The 24,650-nt window shown below is 42.5% G+C and overlaps 1 protein-coding gene across 1 annotated transcript; it reads left to right on the forward strand.

Moving 5' to 3' along the window:
- Positions 1–1,790: 1,790 nt before the first annotated feature.
- LOC121531644 (G1/S-specific cyclin-D1) lies at positions 1,791–11,544 on the forward strand. Its single transcript, XM_041836990.1, has 5 exons — positions 1,791–2,141; positions 3,880–4,095; positions 4,520–4,679; positions 8,865–9,010; positions 9,846–11,544. The coding sequence occupies exons 1-5, from the start codon at positions 1,944–1,946 to the stop codon at positions 9,999–10,001; spliced, it is 876 nt and encodes a 291-aa protein (XP_041692924.1). The 5' UTR covers positions 1,791–1,943; the 3' UTR covers positions 10,002–11,544.
- The last annotated feature ends 13,106 nt before the right edge of the window (positions 11,545–24,650 follow it).

The raw sequence follows: 24,650 nt of genomic DNA on the forward strand, positions 1-24,650 counted from the left end.
ACTTTATGAAGGCACTGTACACAAAAACAATTTCTCTAATGTTTGTAAAAAAATAGTCACTGTATTGTCTCTAAACATGGTTAAAACTATAATGTTGATATCATTGATGGTCAGTCCTTGCATCCATAGCTCTGTCTATGAATTTGAGAGGGGTTACATTTCTCCAGGCCCATCCCTCAGCTTTTTACCAAAACAGAGGCAGGGTGACCGCTTTGTTATTGTCTAGCTTTAATAAGAACAAAATCATTGTGTGTATATAGACAAGGAACTTGTTGCATTTGTTTAAGGTCTTTCTTTTTTATTTTAATGATCAAGCAAATTTGCATTCATTTTCAGAGTCAGACTCACAAAACAAAAGACATTCACCTTGCTAACATGACAATGACAACTTATAAAATGTATAATGATAATAATCATCATCATCACCATAATAATTAAAATAATAACAACCCATTGTACAACTAATAACAAAAATAATAATAATAATAATAATAGGCTAATAATTACGCTAGTATTAACCTACTACATTCCTCCTTCCTCTGCTTCTTTTTCTCATAAGTCTACTAGGCTTGTAGTTAGTATTTTTGACAAAGTTCAAAGTGCATGGGTAAAAAAGAGGCCACACAAACAATACAACATGAGTCCTCCAGTCCAGCCACCAAGCATCTCTGCTTCCCCTTTCGGTACCCCCGAAGTAGCTGCAATCAGACCCTCGCCTAGCCTACTGCCTCCAGATCGGACCTGAAACCTCCCACTTCCAATAGCCCACACAATGTTCTGGCTGCGATGGGAAGGGAATGAGTTTATGTGGAATAGAGTTCTAAAACGTGTCCTCTTCTCTAAGGCGGGGGGGGGGGTCTCTCTCTGTCTCTCTGACTCGCTCTCTCCCTTCTCTCTCTCTCTCTCTCTCTCTCAATTCAATTCAATTCAATTCAATTCAAGGGGCTTTATTAGCATGGGAAACATATGCTTACATTGCCAAAGCCAGTGAAATAGATAATTAACAAAAGTTAAATATACAATCAAAAATGAACAGTAAACATTACATTCACAAAAGTTTGAAAGGAATAGAGACATTTCAAATGTCATATTACGGCTATGTACAGTGTTATAGCGATGTGCAAATAGTTAAAGTCCAAAAGGGAAAATAAATAAACATAAATATGGGTTGTTTTTACTCTCTCTCTCTCTCTCTCTCTCTCTCTCTCTCTCTCTCTCTCTCTCTCTCTCACTCTCTCAGTTCAATTCAAGGGGCTTTATTAGCATGGGAAACATATGTTTACATTGCCAAAGCAAGTGAAATGGATAAACGAAAGTGAAATTAACAATAAAAAGTGAACAGTAAATATTACACTCACACAAGTTCCAAAAATAATAAAGACATTTCAAATGTCATATTATGTATATATACCGTGTTGTAACAATGTGCAAATAGTTAAAGAACAAATGGGAAAATAAATAAACATAAATATGGGTTGTATTTACAATGATGTTTGTTCTTCACTGGTTGCCCTTTTCTTGTGGCAACAGGTCACACATATTGCTGCTGTGATTGCACACTGTGGTATTTCACCCAGTAGATATGGGAGTTTATCAAAATTGGATTTGTTTTCGAATTCTTTGTGGGTCTGTTATCTGAGGGAAATATGTCTCTATCTCTCTCTCTCTCTCTCTGTGTCTCTGACTGTCTCTCATGGTCGACGCCGCCTTCCTTTGATCTGCTCTCTAATAACAACAGTCACGTCATTGACCAACTGCGCGGAGGGGAGGGGAGTTTATTGAGGAGAGCAGAGCTTGGTCGCCTCCTGAGAGCTTCGACACAGCAGTCGCAGCAGACAGAGCAGAGCAACTTCCACGGAACTTTGGGGGAAGCAATCAATCAGTCTCTCTATCAGTCTCTCTCTGTCTCTCTCATTGCTCAAGCGACTGCCGAAGCCGAAGGAATGGAACACCAGTTGCTGTGCTGTGAAGTGGAGACAATCCGGAGAGCTTACCAAGACTCGAACCTGCTCAACGATAGAGTTTTGCAGACCATGCTAAAAGCTGAAGACAATTATCTCCCAGCAACGAACTACTTCAAATGTGTACAGAAAGAGATTGTACCTTGCATGAGGAGAATTCTTTCTACATGGATGCTGGAGGTTTGTGCAAGAAACACTTTCTAACAGCTACATAACATTACATTTACCGAAACAGATACATAACATGACATTATCCGAAACAGATACATAACATTACATTCACCGAAACAGATACATAACATTACATTCACCGAAACAGATACATAACATTACATTCACCGAAACAGATACATAACATTACATTCACCGAAACATCTCATATGTCTAGCCAATGCCTTTGGAATAATAAAAGGCAACATACGCTACTAGCATGCGTCTATAAAGAGTACTTGTCCTGTGTTGGTCAAAGTTGTCTATAGGCCTACCTTTCAAATGTGTTTATTACATCATACGTATTTATTCACCCAGTTTACCCTTTGGACTACATTAAGAGGTTGTCTGTGGGACTCATTGAGCGTCATTTTACCTGATACATGCTGCAAATGACGCCAAATATTCCCATATATTATATATTCAAGGGAACGAACACTTTAGTTTCATAATTCTCTAAATTAATGTCAATGTACACGTATGCAGTCACAAGTGCCAAAATGCGCCATCTTTGTTTTCTTGTGGTTTATAGCACTATTTTGTGTGTTTAAAAAAGTAATAACTGTGTCACTGCTGTTTTCGATATAGTAGGCTAATTGACCTCATATGCATTTGGAGCTATGTTTCTATTGTTAAGTTACAACTTGATAAAGCAAACTTACAACTGAACCATCAAAGTCGATGTGGGAGTTGCAACGGGTCGACTCTAGTCTAAATATGGTTAATATCTTCGATCCCCTTTGAGAGAATGCAATGAAGGTGTCATATAATGAAAGAAGAAACATTGCTTAAAATTTACATGATAAAAATGTTTTCGTGATGTGGACGAATATATTTTTTATTAATTTCTAAAGTTGCATGCTGTAATGAGATGTGGGCGCATGCTCCTTGTCCAATTTAGTGGCTTACAAAAAAAGTTAATTTTGACCTGTATTCTTTTAGCTATTCGGAATAAGACACTTCTGTCCAATAAAGTATACGTCTTAGACTGTTTACATGCAATTGTTACATGCTAAAACAATTTTCAAATATTAAAAAATATTTTTTGAAAATATGACGATCTACAATTGCTTTCTACGCCATGTGCTTGCCTTGACGCCACCTTTGTGTCCACGAGTGAAATATAATGTTGTCAAAATGTTGTAGATTTATCCAAAACGTCTTACATCTGCATTTACATTCACATAATATACACTTATATGCATGCATGTATGACTCGTGTTATTGTTTGTTCTTTTTGATGACTTTGTAGTAGTGATGGTCACCGAGATGTAAAATCTCTGTTGCATTTTTCGATTCGATATTGATATCATATCGGGTTGTAGAAAGTACAGTTCATACAACTGCTTGCGGATTGCCCATTGGCCCTGGTGTAAATGTTCTGGTAGCCTAAACCTACCTAACCAGTTTGAGAACAAAGGGATCCCATCCACAGTTGTCGACCCATCAGCAGGCAATTAAGTATGCTTAAGTCAGAGGGTTTTGTGCATGCCTTAACAGTCATGTATGCTTTTTTACAGAACAGTGTAGGTTAGCAGGAACAATAAACCAATATCATGATATGCCTTGCTCATATCGATATCAAACGATATTGATATATTTAATTATCAATATTGGTGCCCACCACTACTATGTAGTAGATAGAAATAGACCTATACAGGTATAGACTGGATATGTAACTGATCTTTCGTTTGGTTTTTGATTACAGGTCTGTGAGGAACAGAAATGTGAAGAGGAGGTTTTTCCCCTAGCTATGAATTTTTTGGACAGATATTTGTCGGTCGAACCCACAAAGAAGACCCGACTACAATTATTGGGAGCTACCTGCATGTTTCTGGCGTCTAAAATGAAGGAGACCATTCCTCTAACTGCTGAGAAGTTGTGCATATACACTGACAATTCCATCCGACCAATCGAGTTGCTGGTAATTTCACTTCCTCATCATGTTCTCATTAGTTGTAACCAACACATGTATATTATGTTAACGAGGTATTGTATAATATAGTATAGTGTAATATCCATATTATTACACAGTATGCCTATAATCAGAAAAATAATTGATGTGTTCATTATATTCCATATAGCCATGGTTAACTTCTGGAGATCAATCATTTAAAATGAGATAATAACTCAAATTCTGAAAGAAATTCTCAAACCAAATTCCTATAACATACTGTATCAATGATTGTAATGATAAGTAATTGGCAAGGTGGCAGAGTGTAGGCCTGTGTGGTGCATACCCCCCTCTAGTGGTGTGGTGGTGTCTTGAACCCTTGCACAGTGTCTTACTACAGGTTTTGTTTCTCTCTCTCTTTCTCTCTCCCTCTCTCCCTCTCTCTCATCTACAGCAAATGGAACTACTAGTATTGAACAAACTGAAATGGGATCTAGCCTCAGTGACCCCACACGATTTCATAGACCATTTCCTCTCCAAACTACACATCCATCAGGACACCGAGCAAATCCTGCGCAAGCATGCCCAGACCTTTGTGGCCCTATGTGCTACAGGTATGCATGATGGGAGCTCCACCACTACCTGCCTGTCTGTTGTTACAGTTGTAGGATCGGTAGAGGGGGTAGAGGGGGTTTGGGCTGGAGGAAGAGGGGGTTTGGGCTGGAGGTGAAGGGGGTAGGGAGTGGAACACTAGAGAGTGTGAAAGCATGTTGAAGATCCTGTATGTGCTATTTGTGATGAGTAATACTTCTAAGGAAGGTATACTGAACAAAAATATAAGTGCAACATGCAACAATTTCAAATATTTTACTGAGTTACATTTCATATAAGGAAGTCAGTCAATTGAAATACATTTGTTGGGCCCTAATCTATGGATTTCACATGACTGGGAATACAGATATGCATCTGTTGGTCACAGACACATAAAAAAAAAAGTAAGGGCGTGGATCAGAAAACCAGTCTGGTGTGACCACCATTTGCCTCATGCAGCACGAAACTTCTCCTTCCCATAGAGTGGATCAGGCTGTTGATTGTTGTCTGTGGAATGTTGTCACACTCCTCTTCAATGGCTGTGCGAAGTTGCTGGATATTGGCAGGAACTGGAACACGCTGTCGTACACATCGATCCAGAGCATCCCAAACATGCTCAATGGATGACATGTCTGGTGAGTATGCAGGCCATGGAAGAACTGGAACATTTTCAGCTTCCAGGAATTGTGTACAGATCCTTGTGACATGGGGCTGTGCATTATCATGCTGAAACATGAGGTGATGGCGGCGGATGAATGGCACGACAATGGGCCTCAGGATTTCGTCACGATGTCTCTGTACATTCAAATTGCCATTGATCAAATGCAATTGTGTTCGTTGTCCGTAGCTTATGCCTGCCCATACCATAACCCCACCGCCATGATGGGGCACTCTTGTTCACAACGTTGACATCAGCAAACCGCTTGCCCACACGTGGTCTGCGGTTGTGAGGCCAGTTGGACGTACTGCCAAATTCTCTAAAACGACGTTGGAGGCGGCTTATGGTAGAGAAATAAACATTCAATTCTCTGGCAACAGCTCTGGTGTACATTCCTGCAGTCAGCATGCCAATTGCACGCTCCTTCAAAACTTGAGACATCTGTGGCATTGTGTTGTGTGGCAAAACTGCAAATTTTAGAGTAGCCTTTTATTGTCCCCAGCACAAGGTGCACCTGTGTAATGAGCATGCTGTTTAATCAGCTTCTTGATATGCCACACCTGTCAGGTGGATGGATTATCTTGGCAAAGGAGAAAATGCTCACTAACAGGGATGTAAGCAAATTTGTGTACAACATTTGAGGGAAATAAGCTTTTTGTGCGTATGGAACATTTCTGGGACCTTTTATTTCAGCTCATGAAAACATGCTACCAACACTTTACATGTTGCGTTTATATTCTTGTTCAGTGTAGTTTTGAACTGCTGCCACATTGTTGTTGTCCGAGGTGTTTCGATAGGCTTTGATACACCTCTGTGAAATGCACCTCTGTGAAATACACCTCTGTGAAATATATTTACTTCCTTCGTCTTGCCACCAATAGAAGAGATGATCCCCTTTTTTATATCTCTCCTTTTTTCTGAGATTGTGGAGTCACCTGCTTTATATAGTTCCTTAAGGACAGCTACTGGCTGGCATTCCTACATTTAACTAAAATGTAAAATGATTTAACCTAAAGGGTTTCAAGCATTTCTTTCCTTTCTCTTTTAGGGGAGCCTATGATTGGGTAGATTTAGTGAGGATATGATTGGGTAGATCTAGTGAGGATATGGTCCCCGATGATGGCTCTCTGGCTTGCCTTTATGCCAGTGTCAAATTAAATTAATCTCACAGCGCTCCCTCAATCCTCGTCTCTAAACTCTTTGTGGTGCAGGCTCTTGTAATGGGAGCTCAGTCACAGTGATGCCCCATACTCTTTGCATGGGCTGGTGGATTTAAAGGGGGCTTGTCTCCTAGACTGGGAGGCCCCCTAATTAATATGGTCAAATTAATGGTCTGAGCCTGGTGATTAGACCTGTTGTTTCACACAATGTGCCACGCCTGAGGAGTCCCTCTGGGTGTGTGTGTGTGTGTGTGTGTGAGCACCCCTGCCCGGAGTAGATGTATTGTCTCTTTAACCACTTAAAAATAGGAAGTGAGACATGATCTTTCCAGAGAGGTGTCCCAGCAGAGCTAGTTGAAGGGTGATTTATTGCATAGTGAGGCTGTGGAGAAGAGGAGAGAAAGGGGGTTTGGGCTGGAGGTAGAGGGGTAGAGGGGGTTTGGGCTGGAGGTTGAGGGGTTGAGGGGGTTTGGGCTGGAGGTAGAGGGGGTTTGGGCTGGAGGTAGAGGTAGAGGGGTAGAGGCATGTTTGGGCTGGAGGTAGAGGGGTAGAGGCATGTTTGGACTGGAGGTAGAGGGGTAGAGGCATGTTTGGGCTGGAGGTAGAGGGGTAGAGGCATGTTTGGGCTGGAGGTAGAGGGGTAGAGGCATGTTTGGGCTGGAGGTAGAGGGGTAGAGGCATGTTTGGGCTGGAGGTAGAGGGGTAGAGGGGGTTTGGGCTGGAGGTAGAGGGGTAGAGGCATGTTTGGGCTGGAGTTAGAGGGGTAGAGGGGGTTTGGGCTGGAGGTAGAGGGGGTAGAAGCATGTTTGGGGTGGAGGGGTAGAGGGGGTTTGGGCTGGAGGTAGGGGTTAGAGGGGGTTTGGGCTGGAGGTGTATAGGGTAGAGGGGGTTTAGAGGAGAATACATCTGCATGAGCTTGTCTCTCTTTCTTTCTCTCTGTGTGATTATTAAGCAGCTCTTGGGCTGAATAGATCATTCATCACCAACATGAAAAATGTATGCACTCACTAACTGTAAGTCGCTCTGGATAAGAGCTTCTACTAAATGACTAAAATGTAAATGTTAAACATAATTATTCCAACAAGTGCAAAACATTTCCCCTCTTATTTTAATGACATGTTTTATCTACTCTTTAATCTTACCTAATGTTCTGTATGCATGTCAATTTACTCTCTAAGATGATGGAGAGAGGAGGAGGACAGAGAGAGGGGGATATAGAGAGGCCAGAGAGAGGGGGAAGAGAGAGGGGGTTAGAGAGAGGAGGCCAGAGAGGGAGGCCAGAAAGAGGAGGCCAGAAGGAGTGGGATATAGAGAGAAGGCCAGAGAGAGGGGGTTAGAGAGAGGAGGCCAGAGTGAGGAGGCCAGAGAGAGGGGGATAGAGAGAGGAGGCCAGAATGAGGAGGCCAGAGTGAGGAGGCCAGAGAGAGGGGGACAGAGAGAGGGGGACAGAGAGAGGGGGTTAGAGAGAGGAGGCCAGAGAGAGGGGGACAGAGAGAGGAGGCCAGAGTGAGGAGGCCAGAGAGAGGGGGATAGAGAGAGGAGGCCAGAGAGAGGGGGATAGAGAGAGGAGGCCAGAGTGAGGAGGCCAGAGAGAGGGGGATAGAGAGAGGAGGCCAGAATGAGGAGGCCAGAATGAGGAGGCCAGAGAGAGGGGGACAGAGAGAGGGGGATAGAGTGAGGAGGCCAGAGAGAGGGGGACAGAGAGAGGGGGACAGAGAGAGGGGGATAGAGAGAGGGGGATAGAGAAAGGAGGAGGGGATGATGTCTGTAGGGGTGTAATAAGGGCGAGCCAGTCTGAGACTGGGACCTACAGCGTAGTTCATCAGTAGCAGGCAGGGCATCCTGCCACATGTCAGCATGGTGTCACTTTAGAACTTTAGAATGCCTCTGTTCTGATTCTGCTGGAAGCACACTGTCTCTCTCCTCTCTGCCTTGCCATTATCTGGTTGTGCCACATTAAACTGCCCCATCCCCGACACCTCTTCTCACCCCTCTCTTCCTCCCCCACTCCTCCTCCTCACCCCTCACTGCCAGGGTGGTGGAGTGAGAAGATGTGGATAGGGAGAATGGCCCATTGACATTTGTAATCTTGGTCTTGTTGTCTCACCCTGTGTCACCTGCTCCCTACAGATAGTCAATGGCCTGAGCTGCCTCTTTGCAGCCAGTGAGCAGCCAGTGAACAAGGTCGTGGTGTGAATTGTTTTTGGATCAAATGCCTTGCTTCAGGAATTTAACCTGTTGCCTCCTCTCTCTCTCTCTCTCTCTCTCTCTCTCTCTCTCTCTCTCTCTCTCTCTCTCTCTCTCTCTCTCTCTCTCTCTCTCTCTCTCTCTCTCTCTCTCTCTCTCTCTCTCTCTCTCTCTCTCTCTCTCTCTCTCTCTCTCTACACCAGATGTCAAATTCATTGCCAACCCTCCGTCAATGATCGCAGCGGGCAGTGTGGCGGCTGCTGTCCAGGGGCTGCATCTGAAGATGGACGATGCAATGTCATCCCAGCAACTCACTCACTTCCTGTCCCAAGTCATCAGAAGTGACCCGGTACGCGAGAACAACCCAGTCTCATGCAAAAAAAATCAAAGGCTAATAACTTAGTGTTGTTAGTAATAGAATAACTTCTGAATTCTTCCTCGCCCACTGGTCTGGCTCTAGTTTCTACAGGCCTCTTTGATCCAGGTAATAAGAACCGTAATCATTAGAATGAGGTCCCTGGGGCACTCCTTCCCCCACCTGATTGAGGGTCTGGCCCTCTTATCCTTGGCCCAGTGAATTGCTTTAGCTCCTATTGTTTTGGGGCCAGGAATGGGTGCTAGCAGATTGGGTTTCCAGTCATTCTGGATGAATTGTCTTCCTCCTAATCCTGGCATAGTCACAGCCCTTCCCACTAGAGTACCACTCTGCCCTTGTGGTTCTGTGTGCTACCACAACTCCTTAAAGCCTACACAGTATATCATTGGTACCGTTGTCATACCATTCTAATACTGTATACAGATGTAGAATCTTAATTTGAGCCAGTTTGCTACAGCAGGAAAATAATCCTGCAGCAACAGGAAATGTGAATTATTATGTGGATTATAATTCATGGATATCTTTTATAGGGGTTGATACATTTTACGTTAGGGCAAATCAAGTCTGACATTTTAAAGTGGAAATTACAAGTTTGCATTTCCTGCTGTGCAGGCAAATTCTCAACAACAAAAGAGTGATCAAATTAAGATCCTACATCTGTATTTTTCAGATTGTTTTGAAGATTTTTGTTATAAGGCAGGCAACAATCTGTTAGTCAAATGTCCATGACTGTAAGTGACGCTCATTGCTGAGAGACCGTCTAACACTAGTCCATATCTCATCACTAACGATGTGTCTCCCTCTGCAGGACTGTCTACGGGCGTGTCAAGAACAGATCGAATCCTTATTGGAGACCAGTCTCCGTCAGGCACAGCGACACACTGTTTCCACAGAAACCAAGAGCATGGAAAAGGAGGTCAACCTCTCGTGCACGCCAACGGACGTGAGAGATGTGAACATCTGAGTTGGACAGTGTTGTCTGGTGCACACCAAGGAGAGGCCATAGATGGAGGAGAGGGCTTCGGGGAGAGAAGAGGACGCGCTGATTGACACTGTCTCAGCAGCACCGCTCCCCGCTGACTGTGCTCTCACCCACTTACACCTACTTACATACCTGTGCTCATAGCACAGGGTCTGGCCTGGCCTGAACGTCTTGTCTGGCTCCTAACATGTGTTGTAAGCGATCAGCCAGGGCTTAATTCCTACGCTTGCTCTCTGTCCCTTCACTGGTTTGTGGCAGCATAAATTGGGCGTGGTTCCCGCTATGTATTTTTTATAAAACAAACTTGAATAAGATAAAACATTTTGAAGTAGTACTGTATGTGCCACATATGTGTTGTGCAACACATTAGACATAAACTATATAATAATGAATTAGGTCTTATTTTTGTTCAACAGATTGAGTACACCTGCACCTGCAATTTCTCACATAAAAATCTAGTTTTGAGTTGTTTGATGACATAGGCATTTTAAAATATGGTATACCCGCTTCTAAAGGAGCAGATGTTTTGCTGTGCCTGGTTAGTTTGGTATGTCCATGCTTGCCTCAACGTTTAACCGACTTTGAGATATTGTTTAGAAAATCAGTCTTCTAACCTCCTCTTTTTTGAAATGGAGAATGTAACCATACAATGTAATTTTGCTTAGCATACTTTTTCAATTATCATCAGAGGACTGTGGATTACCTCTGTCATAACTGCTGACACACTGCCTTCCGAAGACAGCAAGCTAACCAGTAAGGTACAGTTACTTCAGAATGTCTACAGGAAAAAGTCTACTTTCTAGTGTACTTGAATACTTGCAACATCGCATTCTGCTACAGAATGATTAGCTAGCTGTCCTGAATGCTCTCAATGGAAGCTAACGTAGTCCACAGTCGTTATCGAATTGTTACTCTGTCTTACTTTCTAAGAACATTCCATCGGAAAAGCACTTTTGGTCAATAACGCTTTACTGACTATTTTGAGAATGGAATGGTTTGGGAACAACGACAGACTTTCCTCTGGGATTTCTAAATATGGTGTTACGTGGGAAAGGCAGGACATAGTAGGATGTTAAGGGGAAATCTAATATATTTATCCAGCTATAGTACCTGGACCCCAGCTTTCTTAACAGGTGAAAGATGGCAGCGCCATCCTCGCAAGAAGGCACCTTTCTATCTATTCTCCTCATGACAGCTGATGACAGATTTGGACTTTTCAAACTGCTTGAATTGAATCTGAAGCTTGTAATTTATAGTTACATGAACAACAGCTATTTATTGCAGAATATTCTATTTTCAAGGCCAGTGTGAATCATGATGACAGATGGCTATTTCATATATGTCAATATGTCAAACCATTCAATACTTTGAAAGGCATGTGAAGTAAAAGTAAACTCTAAATATTACTATAAAATCATTGCACTGGCTTAGTGTACTGAATGTTGAGGAAAAACTCAAATGAAAAAACGAAATGTTTCAAATCTTCCCCTGTCATCAAATAAACATTTAAAAGGCTTTTATATCATTTTGCACAAATTCAAAGATGTCATTTTTGTATTGTTAGAGATCAGTGGAGGATCAATCTGGAAGACATAACTGAAGTTGCTACGGGAGTGACATGGGGCATTAAGTACAGTATGTGGGCAAACTGCAGAGTCAATGAGTTTGATTGTACAATGACAGAAAAAAACCAAGTGAACACTCCTTATAACGACGCTGCTATGGAGGAATATTCCCAGCAAAGGTTCACGACTAAATGAAATGAAAAATAAAATAAAAACAATGCTTTTTGTTCTTATCAAAGTGTTTGCTGCTATTTTGTAGATATTTTTTATTAAAACGACAATATACTGCCATGTAATAAAATTAATTTTTTTCATAGAAAGTTATATGATATTATTGACATTGTCCTTCTTTCGTAGTGTATTGGTATGTGATCTGATTTTTAAAAACTCTATGTTTTATGATATCTGCTCTATTCCAAAAAAGAAACAAAATCTAGCTCCTGTTTCCTTCACAATACCTCATGCCACAGACACAATTATCTGTTCATTTCATCTGAGTTTTAATTTGTCTATGATGATAGTTCTGGTAGAAAATTAGGGTAAAAAAATTATTATAGAAAGCATTGATTGAACCTTGTGCCATAATAACCAACCTGTTGTAATAAAGTTGTTATAACTCCTTTATAACACCTGTATAACTAATTTTTAAGCTGTTTCAGTTAAGGAGACTGTATCCCCCATTAGATCGATGATGGCCCTATATATATATATATATATATATATATATATATATATATATATATATATATATATATATATATATATATATAAAGCTTTTGTACAAATTGAAAACAGATATGATGGACTTTTGTAAATGGCATGTTTACCTATTAAGCCATAGGTTGTTTTCTGATAGCGATTTAACACCATTTTGATAAAAAAATATACAATGTGCCGTCTTGTGTCATCAGCTGGAAACGACCGGAGACGTGACATTATCAATCATGTGTTTTTACTGCACAATAAATGGAGAAAAAAAAAAGACGTATTTTGTCTTTACAGTATGTTAGTGTCCCTTTACAGTATGTTAGTGTCCATTTACAGTATGTTAGTGTCCCTTTACAGTATGTTAGTGTCCCTTTACAGTATGTTAGTGTCCCTTTACAGTATGTTAGTGTCCCATACTGAGCCAATATTGTGTTTTTGCCATAAAATAAGTAAACACTGTACGTCTCTGGTCTTTGTGAGCAAAGTCAAGTAAAAACGATGCTGCTGTCCAAGTCTTTCTCACTTTGATTCCTACCTAGTGGGGAACATTTGTTAAAAAGATATCAGGCTAGTCTGCATGCGCATGTGTTGGTGTGTGTGTGTGTGTGTGTGGGGGGGTGTTAAGAGACTGAGAGGGGGTGAATTGAGAGAAAGGAGCAAAAGAGAGTGAGAGAGGAGAGGAGAGGAGAAGGGAGGGGAGGGGAGGGGAGGGGAGGGGAGGGGAGGGGAGGGATGTAGTGTATACTATTTTGTTATGCATGGAATGCTTTTGAAGGGAGAATTCTGTATAGAGGAATAGAAAGGCTGAAACCCCAATCCTTTCTCACAGGCCAGTGAACATGAGCTGGACAAACAGTGAAGAATGGGCCAGGGCAGAGGGAGGAGAAGAGCAGTGCTGTACCCCTACATCCTACCACCAGACTGCATCCCAAATGCCACCCTATTCCCTACATAAAGATGTAGGATCTTAATTTGAGCAGGAGATATAAAACTTGTAGTATATTTTTGGTATAAAAAGGCTTCTGAAGTTTGTAATTTCCACTTTGAAATTTCAGACTTGATTTTCCCTTAAGGAAAATGTATCAACCCCTACCAAAATGTTCATTAACTATAATCCATGTAATAATTCACAATTCCTGTTGCTGCAGGATTATTGTCCTGCTGTAGCAAACTGGCTCAAATTAAGATCCAACATATGTAGTGCACTACTTTGCCAGTCATCCTACCCCCAGTCAGCCAACCGCCCTGGGCCTCAGGAGACACTGCACCACCACTGTTACGTCACACAACAGAATAATGTAATTTATCAAACAGTAGAGAGAGAAGAAGAGTTTTCCTCTTTAGCTTGTAAGATTGTAAAGCTGTTTTTTGTTTCTGTTCTCCAGAGAGTTCCCACTCTAACCTGTAAAGTAAAAGTAAAATGATGTACGCTATGATAAGTGTAAATTAGTTACAGCTTGTTTTTCTTCTTTTGTGACTACTTTCGATACCAGCTGTCGCTTTTCTAGAATACTGCATTCCAGAGAATGCTGCTTTCAAATTCGAGGGACTACTGCTTTCTCTCTCTCCTTTTCTAAATGATCTCTCTTACAGACTGCTTCTCAGAGTTGTCCACTTTGTGCTGTTGCATTTTCCACTGACACAGCTTTATGAAGAGGAGGGTCACGGTCGTTGGCACACAGGTTTACAAGCAGTAAAGCTAGCAGCATTTGACGTGAAGTGCTGTTTGTTTGCAGAGCGGAGCCTTGAAGTAGAGAGAGAGATACCAGAGAGAGGGAGAGCGAGAGAGAGAGAGAGAGAGCAGAGAGCAGAGAGAGCGAGAGCAGAGCAATTTTATCAGTGGGCCTCAGTTCATGCCGCCAGTCCGATCCTCACCTGCTGCAGAGTGCTATAGGCCAGCTGTCTGTCCTTTCGGCAGCTGGCCCCTGCCGGCTTTGTCCTGCTGAGTTCTGATCCAGTCCTCTTCTGGGGAAAAGGAAAATCAGAAAGGCAGCTGTCCAGCAGCATCAGGACAAAACCAGCCTGGCAGGGAGGCAGCAGCACAATGCAGACAGCCTCTGTGGCTCTCATTCGCTCTCAACCAACTGTAGTGTCCTGTAGTGTCACATAGTCCAGGAGGAAGGGTCATATCACCCTCTACTGGAGGGTCCAGAACAGATCGAGCACACGTCTGATACTAAGGCCTTCAATACTGTTGTTGTCATACTTCGTCCTTTCTATAGGATTTGGGGTCCCACTTTAAATAAACGAAAATGTTCAATGCTTAATGAAGTCATCATAAACCCTCTATGAGGCCTATATAGAAGCATACCATCAGGAATCATACCTAATAGATGCAGGACGTTAGAAAAGACTATGCCCCATCGCTACCTTGTGATTCACTATTTTACCCAGTTGATGGCAGCACTTTACTGGATTATGTTTGCTAGGTAACTGTTTTGGCACCCAGACTATCCCAACGGGGTCTTCGTTCTAACATTGGAGACTCACAAAAAGTAATTTAATGTGTGACTGATTTTACTATACTAACCGGTTGAACTGCTTTCAACACCTCCATGTCTGATATCTTTTAAACCCCAACGATCCTTGGAGCAGTAGATTAGATTATCAGAACTATAGCTCACCTTCTGTGTTATTGATCCTTAATTAATTCTCACAGTACACAGGATCATGATGTTTGTTATTGAATCATTCATTATTTTCAACAAAAAAAAAATAGTATAATTCAGTCCAATCCAATCTACTCAAATTAAGCAGAATGAGCATTGCTGGGACAAAGTTGGCAAAATAAACTGAGGTCAATGCTGTTCAAAGCTCTCCAGGTAAATCTTTAAACAGAACAGGACAAAACACCTTCCTCTATATGGGCATTCCTGCAGCCAGCATCGAGGTAATCTGTGCCCCCTGCTCTCTGTTGTGTAGTGCTCCTCCAGGAATACATTGTTATGTCGTGGTGTCTTATCTGGAGCGGCTCTGCCTTTGAAGGGCTCCCTATCAGAGAACAAGCAGGTAAATAAGGTGGCTTAAAAGAGCCTTTTAAAATGACTGTTTTTGTCAAGGCTGATGGGAAATTGACACGCTATTCTCAGTGTGTGGGATACTGTTGTAATATGTATCAAATACATGTACAAGGCATTTGTTTATGTTAAGACATTTGCACTATGTCCTATATGTTCCATTGTGGATTATTGTCACACAAAAATCACCCTTATTGGTCACCCTCTTGGGTTAGGGTGCTAAGCTTGTCATTGGGAATCGCATATTACACCTTTGGTCTGTGATTTACACAATTGGCCCACGCAGAAAAAAGTCAAACTCCATGCATGTCAGGGCATAAGCATGAATGCATGTGTACCTACCTGTAAATCTAGTCCACTTCAGCAGGTGAGCCTGAGCGGCACTACAAACGCAGCCTTTTGAAATTCCGTCTCTATTCAATCTGTTCTCACTGAACATCGCCCTCGTGTGGGAGCTGCCGCTCCTGCACCAACACACTACTCGCACGTTGAGGATCACATGTTGAGGACACCCGATTGAGGAGGCTCAGTTCCATTTTTCCCCTAGCTCCTTTGATGACGCCTACTCCTTCGGTAATTAAAGATGTGAATTTTCTGACTAGTGATGGTAGATGCCGCCAGTCATGTTCGCATGTTATAGAGCTGGCTTGGGGGCGTCACAATACTGCTTTCACCTATCCAGTCCTTGACACTTTTTGGATTTATGAACACAAGAGCCACAGGATCTAAAACAAGGGGTGGAAATGGAACCCGGGCCAACAAGTGTTGTGGTCATCAGGAGAAGCCCTCAGTCAGGCTGTCTCTCAACCCGCTGACTCAACCCACTTCAGTTGTTTTGCTTTCTAGTGTGTAGGACGTATCTTATTGCACAGTTTGCTCATCTGCCCAGAGGGTAAGGGTAAGGTAACACTTCCTGATGATGAGTCAGCCTGGCCCGCATAGATGTAGTGTCACTACAAGCTGGGTGGGAGATACAAACGCACACACACACACACATGCACGCACACACATACGCTCACACATTCACACACACACACACAGGGGTGGATGTTGCGTCTGATCTCCAGATCCCATTCCTCCACAGAGAGACAGTCAGACAGGATAAGACAGACACCCAGAGAACTCACTGCTCACCTGCTGAGAAACTCACTGATGACTCGTGTGTTTGATGATTAGAACCCCCCCAGAGCGCAACACTCAACAAGCTGACGTTTATTTGCACTAATAATACTTTAAAAGTGTTTATTTTGAGGCTCACTCCCCCTCAGATTGTCTTTGAGAGTTTGTATCACCGTCAGATAACAAGGGAAGGGAATACGATGCTATATGTGAGTTGGAGAGTTGTAGGACATGCTGACAATGTGTTATTACTGATGTATTACTGTTATCACTGCACTGTGAAAGATCTCTACTACTATTCCATCAAACACCAAGGGATTGAATGATACCAAACGTTATGTATTACTGTTATCACTGCACTGTGAAAGATCTGCACAACTATTCCATCAAACACCAAGGGATTGAATGATACCAAACGTTATTTATTGCTGTTATCACTGCACTGTGAAAGATCTCTACTACTATTCCATCAAACACAAAGGGATTGAATGATACCAAACGTTATTTATTACTGTTATCACTGCACTGTGAAAGATCTCTACTACTATTCCATCAAACACAAAGGGATTGAATGATTCCAAACGTTATTTATTACTGTTATCACTGCACTGTGAAAGATCTCTACTACTATTCCATCAAACACAAAGGGATTGAATGATACCAAACGTTATTTCATTTTAAAAAAGAATGTCTCTGAAACCATGTCACATTTTTCTCCAATTCCGAAGTTTCACTGAGTGACCTTTTCTGTTGACTGAAATCATGAGTAAAGTCTGATTTAGATACATCATGTGTGCCTACCCTCCTTCCTGCTTAAGGTCTTCCCATAATAGGTTGTTTGATCTCAGGCCCACATGGGGCAATAAAGCTGCGGCAGCTTTTTGGAACGATAGTCTCTGCCTGATTTGACATCAACCCCCACAGGCCGCTGAGGAGGCACTCAGGTGAAAATGAGGGAAACAGCGGGAAAAAGGAGTTCATATAGATTATAAGACCAATGATTAAATGCTGCATTTATTTGTCATATGTGAAATGAATGCCATTCATATACTGTAACTAATGCCCTATGCATTATGAAGAACCATAAGCACAGTGATGTGTCTGAGGTAGTCACAGTTCACAGACTACCTAAAAACTCAAAGCCCTTTTACCACCAATGTCAATCCTGAGCAACAATCAAGTGTCCCACATCATTTATGAAACGATAGTACCCCTGTTTATAGTGAGCCCTCATGTACTGATACGGTACCTTGTACCCTGTCGGGGGCAAACGTTTGCTGGATCTGATACCTGAGAGTGAAGCATTTGATCAAGAGGCTGCTAAATGAAAGAAGACGGCTTCTTATGCTTAACAGGCAGATCAGATATGATACATCTTTGCCGTGGTGAGGTAGGGCAGGGCCTGAACTCAGCAACTTTGATGAATGAGATGAGAAGTTTCCCGCCCTGAAGCCATCACTTCTTCTCTCTCTGCGATAGGAGTCTAGCGGCAGAACAGGAGTATTATCCCCAGGCACGTCTGTGAGGCCCGTGCCATGACAACACTCAGCTGTGGATATCAACGAGAGCACTGCTGAGAGGGAGGAGACAGTCAAATGAAGGTGTGTGATCTTAAAGGGAAATGTCTCTCTTTTCCAACTTCATATTCCTAATCTCCAGCACCACCTCAACATCAACATATGTGAAAATTGTAGTAAAAAAGACAGAGGAAGATAGGTGTTGACATCATCAACCAATTAGTAGACAATTAGTACGCAATTACAGTGGGGAAAAAAAGTATTTAGTCAGCCACCAATTGTGCAAGTTTTCCCACTTAAAAAGATGAGAGAGGCCTGTAATTTTCATCATAGGTACACGTCAACTATGACAGACAAAATTAGAAAAATCCAGAAAATCACATTGTAGGATTTTTTATGAATTTATTTGCAAATTATGGTGGAAAATAAGTATTTGGTCACCTACAAACAAGCAAGATTTCTGGCTCCCACAGACCTGTAACTTCTTCTTTAAGAGGCTCCTCTGTCCTCCACTCGTTACCTGTATTAATGGCACCTGTTTGAACTTGTTATCAGTATAAAAGACACCTGTCCACAACCTCAAACAGTCACACTCCAAACTCCACTATGGCCAAGACCAAAGAGCTGTCAAAGGACACCAGAAACAAAATTGTAGACCTGCACCAGGCTGGGAAGACTGAATCTGCAATAGGTAAGCAGCTTGGTTTGAAGAAATCAACTGTGGGAGCAATTATTAGGAAATGGAAGACATACAAGACCACTGATAATCTCCCTCGATCTGGGGCTCCACGCAAGATCTCACCCTGTGGGGTCAAAATTATCACAAGAACGGTGAGCAAAAATCCCAGAACCACACGGGGGGGACCTAGTGAATGACCTGCAGAGAGCTGGGACCAAAGTAACAAAGCCTACCATCAGTAACACACTACGCCGCCAGGGACTCAAATTCTGCAGTGCCAGACGTGTCCCCCTACTTAAGCCAGTACATGTCCAGGCCCGTCTGAAGTTTGCTAGAGTGCATTTGGATGATCCAGAAGAGGATTGGGAGAATGTCATATGGTCAGATGAAACCAAAATATAACTTTTTGGTAAAAACTCAACACGTCGTGTTTGGAGGACAAAGAATGCTGAGTTGCATCCAAAGAACACCATACCTACTGTGAAGCATGGGGGTGGAAACATCATGCTTTGGGGCTGTTTTTCTGCAAAGGGACCAGGACGACTGATCCGTGTAAAGGAAAGAATGAATGGGGCCATGTATCGTGAGATTTTGAGTGAAAACCTCCTTCCATCAGCAAGGGCATTGAAGATGAAACGTGGCTGGGTCTTTCAGCATGACAATGATCCCAAACACACTGCCCGGGCAACGAAGGAGTGGCTTTGTAAGAAGCATTTCAAGGTCCTGGAGTGGCCTAGCCAGTCTCCAGATATCAACCCCATAGAAAATCTTTGGAGTGAGTTGAAAGTCTGTGTTGCCCAGCGACAGCCCCAAAACATCACTGCTCTAGAGGAGATCTGCATGAAGGAATGGGCCAAAATACCAGCAACAGTGTGTGAAAACCTTGTGAAGAGTTACAGAAAACGTTTGACCTGTGTCATTGCCAACAAAGGGTATATAACAAAGTATTGAGAAACTTTTGTTATTGACCAAATACTTATTTTCCACCATAATTTGCAAATAAATTCATTAAAAATCCTACAATGGGATTTTCTGGATTTGTTTTTCTCATTTTGTCTGTCATAGTTGACGTGTACCTATGATGAAAATTACAGGCCTCTCTCATCTTTTTAAGTGGGAGAACTTGCACAATTGGTGGCTGACTAAATACTTTTTTCCCCCACTGTAGTAGGCAATGCCTACTCACAATTGGTTAAAATCACACAATGCTCATCGATGATGTCATTGGAAACACTTATCTTCCTCTATATTTTTTACTACAAAACACAGAAACGCGCAATTTTCACATATGCTGATGTTGGGGTGGAGCTGGAGATTATAAATATGAAGTTGACCATTTTTTACATTTCTCTTTAATGACCTCACTGACAGTGGCGGGAAACAACCCTGGGTCAAGAGGAGCATGTTTAGGCATGACTTTGTGTAGGACCTTATTGGAAAAAAATTAAGAAGTTTCTTGAAAAATAAACCATTGTTTCATTTTCTATTAGAAACTATTTATTTAACTATTTGAAAAGGAGAACAACCATTCAATTTCTAACATTAGTTACAAGCTTTTGTTGCGTCTGTTTATTTGTTTGTCAATTTCACGGCCTGCCTGAGAAATCTGTTTGAGCTGTAACATTTCATGCCCATTTTGCTTTGTTATGCCCTGGCAGCACCAACTCAGCTGTGAGGGAGTGCCAGGGGAGAAGAATGGGGACGTTTGACAAAGCAGCTGGAAATGTGAAAACATGTAGCAGGAATGCAGTGGAAATCTGACTGACCTTTGAGAACAGAAGTTGTTCTATTCCCCCCTAGAGAAAATTCTAATCACACAAACACTGGAGGTGTGACCATCAAGTCCCTCCTATGTCCTGCCTTTACCGCTCGTCACCTGGGACTCGTCAACTAGTGGGGGCTTCAATGGAGCTACCAGGAGGGTTGAGCAGCTAAACTGTACCAGCAGCTATGCCACCGTTAGGATACTATGATCAATTAGAAAGGACATACTGTAAGCTAAAGGGTAAAGGCCCTAAGACAGATCCCTGGGGAACCCGCATTGTACAGTTGTTGGATGATGCGACATTCCGATTGAATCTAACACATTATATTCTGTCAGATATGACCTTGGCTAGTTTAGAGAAAATGAACAGGAAATAACACAGTAAATACAACACTGTTGATACCTCCAATACTTACAATGTCCTCACCAAAGAGTAATTTCCTCTGTGGTCCCTGCAATCAAGTGTTTGTGATCCAGATCTGAAACAGATGTGCATAACAGGTCTAAATCCTTGGTTAAATAACCCACATGGAATTGTCAGAGCACAAAATGGATCCTTCATGTAATTGTCAGAGCAGAACAAAATGGATCCTTAAAGAGATAATGCAAACACTTTAGCTGCTCCAGTTCCCAGCATCTTGATAAAACACACAGTTAATACTAACATAAGCTTTCCTAACTCACACACACTAACCCATTCATTATTTTTTATGTTTCAGGTTCTGGTGTTTGTAAAATGCTTTACTAGAGGTTGTTCCTGGACAGAAACAGGACGGCCAGGTGGGAAGGCAGAATGCAAGTGGCAGTCAAGTTCAAGGTGCCCCAAGTTTACAGACATAAAGCCTTGCCTGGCCACAACAGACCAGTTGGCTCTATCATGTGAGAGACAACAGCATAGAAAGTGACTTGGGTCTCAACTTGTTTCTCCAGTCCAGAACTAGCCCTTTACTCTTCACAACACCTGTCGGTGGCCTCTGATTACAGGGCCCAAGTCTGCATTGTTTCCCATCTCTGAACTCCTCCAGAGTGGAGCTGTGTCCCAGAAGAGAGGGGCGGGAGGAGGGAGGAGGGAGGGGAGACAGGGTAGAGAGGGGGGAGCCGGGGTGTCTCAGCCCTTTTGAAGTGCTGCTCTTTATGGTCAAACATCTGCAGGCCCACACCACACCACTGTCCCAAACACACATGTCACAGCTGGCTCTACAAAGGAGACCAGGGGCACAAACACGCTGGCTAAATACATCCCTTGCTCTGCTAGGCCAGGACTCGGCTCCCAGCTGCAGGTTCAGGCCTGCCGCACCATGGACCCATTTCAAGCCTGGGCCGCCATTGCTGCACGGGGAAGGAGCAGACATGCGCACACCTCTACATAGACAGGAAATGCACACTTTCACATGATTGGCCATTTAGTTTAGAGAGAGAAGCAAGAGGAGCAGGTGAACAGCTAAGCTATGACTTCCCAGATTGTGAATTCCTAGCAAAGAAAAGGCTGGCCATTACGTGCTTAGAAATGATTACAGACAAACAGACCGGAGCATGTGGCATCTTACTGCAACCCTGACTGTATATCATACGATTTCACTCTTAAATGAGCGCTCTTTCATGTCTGGCCATGAGTAATTCCCTTTGATGTTTAATGTTCTGTTTGCGTTGAGAATTGCTTATATCGAACGGGACAGTAAACTCGCTTAGTACTTGCCTGGATTCAATACTACAACGTTTTACTTTGACATTCGCTCACAAAGAACAAGTCACACAAATATTTATATGTTCCCAAAGCAATTGTATCATATTTCAAACCCCATGAAAAAAAAAATATTTGAGCAGTTGTTAGCGAGTTTGGCTACGGGCTGGGAGACCTGGGTTTGAGACCTGCAAGGGGCACTGCACTGTCACCATTCACTTCAATATAGTACTATAGCTAAGTATAGTATGCAAGGTGGTCTGACCTTAGGGAAAGAAAGACTTCCATCTGCCCTGTGTTCTGTTTTAACTCAAGGGGAAGTGACTAGATAAAGGCCCAGGGACAGACTAAACAACAGACAAACACTAGCTGTGCCTGGAGTATCACACCAAAGCTCTGAGATCTAGACAACACTAGCTGTGCCTGGAGTATCACACCAAAGCTCTGAGATCTAGACAACAAACCTTTAACAAGGGTGTGTGGATCAAGAAGAGCTTTTATTCACATCTTGTGAATCTTCAATTAAATGTGATCTAAAGGCCAGTGGATTTGTGTTGAAGAAGAAATTACATAGGTGCAATACTGTCCCCAAAGCACCTGTTGAAAGGGAAGTTATGGGGGACTGTGTCCGGGAAAACCAGACCCAGAAGTCTTACTGGATTCACCAAAGCATTGCATTGTTCCCGTGTCCACAGCTCTTCTCCTATTTGCTCAGGCCTAAAGGCCATAACAGAGAATAAGACATGAGCCCTGTCCTGGAGAGTACTTCCCGGCACTGAGCTTATCGCTCTCTCTCAAATGCAGAGACTGTGTGTTAAAGGGGGATAAAGAGGGAAATAAAAACCCCTGTCATTTAATGGATTCAACAATCATGGATGCTGAGACACTAATGGGACCATGAATAGTTAAAGGCTCCCCTAACAGTCAGTCACAGCAGTAGAGGTAGAGGAAGATTAAGTCAGTCACAGCAGTAGAGGTAGAGGAAGATTAATTCACTCATAGCAGTAGAGGAAGATTAAGTGGGTCCCAAATTTTAAGACAAATGCTTAGTTTAACCCTTGCCCTACAATTTCCACGCCCCTGTGTTAATCTAATTAACACAATACAAAAATCCACATCAATATATGTCTGTTGAAGCTAGAGATATCAGTTTTTTTTTTGCATGGGCTGCATCTCAATCCACCGCATCCACCAATATCGCCCTTCCGAATCTGCAGTGAAAGGTGGCAGAGCTAGAGCGGTGTTTTTCAGACCATGAGACATCCCAAAAATGGGTCTTCTCACGAAAACGTCTGTAGCGTCCGAACAGTTTGGCCTACACTCTAATAAAACCACTCTGTGGAAAGCTGAGACTCTCACGAACACAATGGTGTTTTCCAGGACACCCACAAGCCTCACAAGACTCATCTGAAGGTCCCTAGTACCAGTTAAAAAAATTATGGAAGTACAGTGCCTTGCAAAAGTATTCAACCCCCTTGGCGTTTTTCCTATTTTGTTGCATTACAACCTGTAATTTAAATGGATTTTTATTTGGATTTAATGTAATGGACATACACAAAATAGTCCAAATTGGTGAAGTGAAATGAAAAAAATAACTTGATAAAAAAAAATCTAAAAAAGAAATAACGGAAAAGTGGTGCGTGCATATGTATTCACCCCCTTTGCTATGAAGCCCCTAAATAAGATCTGGTGCAACCAATTACCTTCAGAAGTCACATTATTAGTTAGAAAAAGTCCACCTGTGTGCAATCTAAGTGTCACATGATCTGTCAAATGATCTCAGTATATATACACCTGTTCTGAAAGGCCCCAGAGTCTGCAGCACCACTAAACAAGGGGCACCACCAAGCAAGCAGCACCATGAAGACCAAGGAGCTCTCCAAACAGGTCAGGGACAAAGTTGTGGAGAAGTACAGATCAGGGTTCGAAACTTTGAACATTCCACGAAGCACCATTAAATCCATTATAAAAAAATTGATTGAATATGGCACCACAACAAACCTGCCAAGAGAGGGCCGCCACCAAAACTCAATACCAGGCAAGGAGGGCATTAATCAGAGAGGTAACAAAGAGACCAAAGATAACCCTGAAGGAGCTGCAAAGCTCCACAGCGGAGATTGGAGTATCTGTCCATAGGACCACTTTAAGCCGTACACTCCACAGAGCTGGGCTTTACGGAAGAGTGGCCAGAAAAAAAGCCATTGCTTAAAGAAAAAATAAGCAAACACGTTTGGTGTTCGCCAAGATGAGACTAAAATTGAGCTTTTTGGCTATCAATGAAAACACTATGTCTGGCGCAAACCCAACACCCCTCATCACCCCGAGAACACCATCCCCACAGTGAAGCATGGTGGTGGCAGCATAATATAATATATAATATGCCATTTAGCAGACGCTTTTATCCAAAGCGACTTACAGTCATGCGTGCATAAAACATTTTTGTGTATGGGTGGTCCCGGGGATCGAACCCACTACCTTGGCGTTACAAGCGCCGTGCTCTACCAGCTGAGCTACAGAGGACCAGCATCATGCTGTGGGGATGTTTTTCATCGGCAGGGACTGGGAAACTGGTCAAAAAAT

Source organism: Coregonus clupeaformis, chromosome 19 (genome assembly GCF_020615455.1).
Source record: "Coregonus clupeaformis isolate EN_2021a chromosome 19, ASM2061545v1, whole genome shotgun sequence".
NCBI lineage: Eukaryota > Metazoa > Chordata > Actinopteri > Salmoniformes > Salmonidae > Coregonus > Coregonus clupeaformis.

What these genes read in the sequence shown, in the direction of transcription:
- LOC121531644 (XM_041836990.1), top strand. Translation starts at nt 1,944, where the DNA reads ATGGAACACCAGTTGCTGTGCTGTGAAGTGGAGACAATCCGGAGAGCT. An exon ending in TGTGGCCCTATGTGCTACAG is followed by an intron (nt 4,680 to 8,864) that starts GTATGCATGATG and finishes TCTCTACACCAG; the next exon opens with ATGTCAAATTCATTGCCAAC. An exon ending in AAGTCATCAGAAGTGACCCG is followed by an intron (nt 9,011 to 9,845) that starts GTACGCGAGAAC and finishes CTCCCTCTGCAG; the next exon opens with GACTGTCTACGGGCGTGTCA.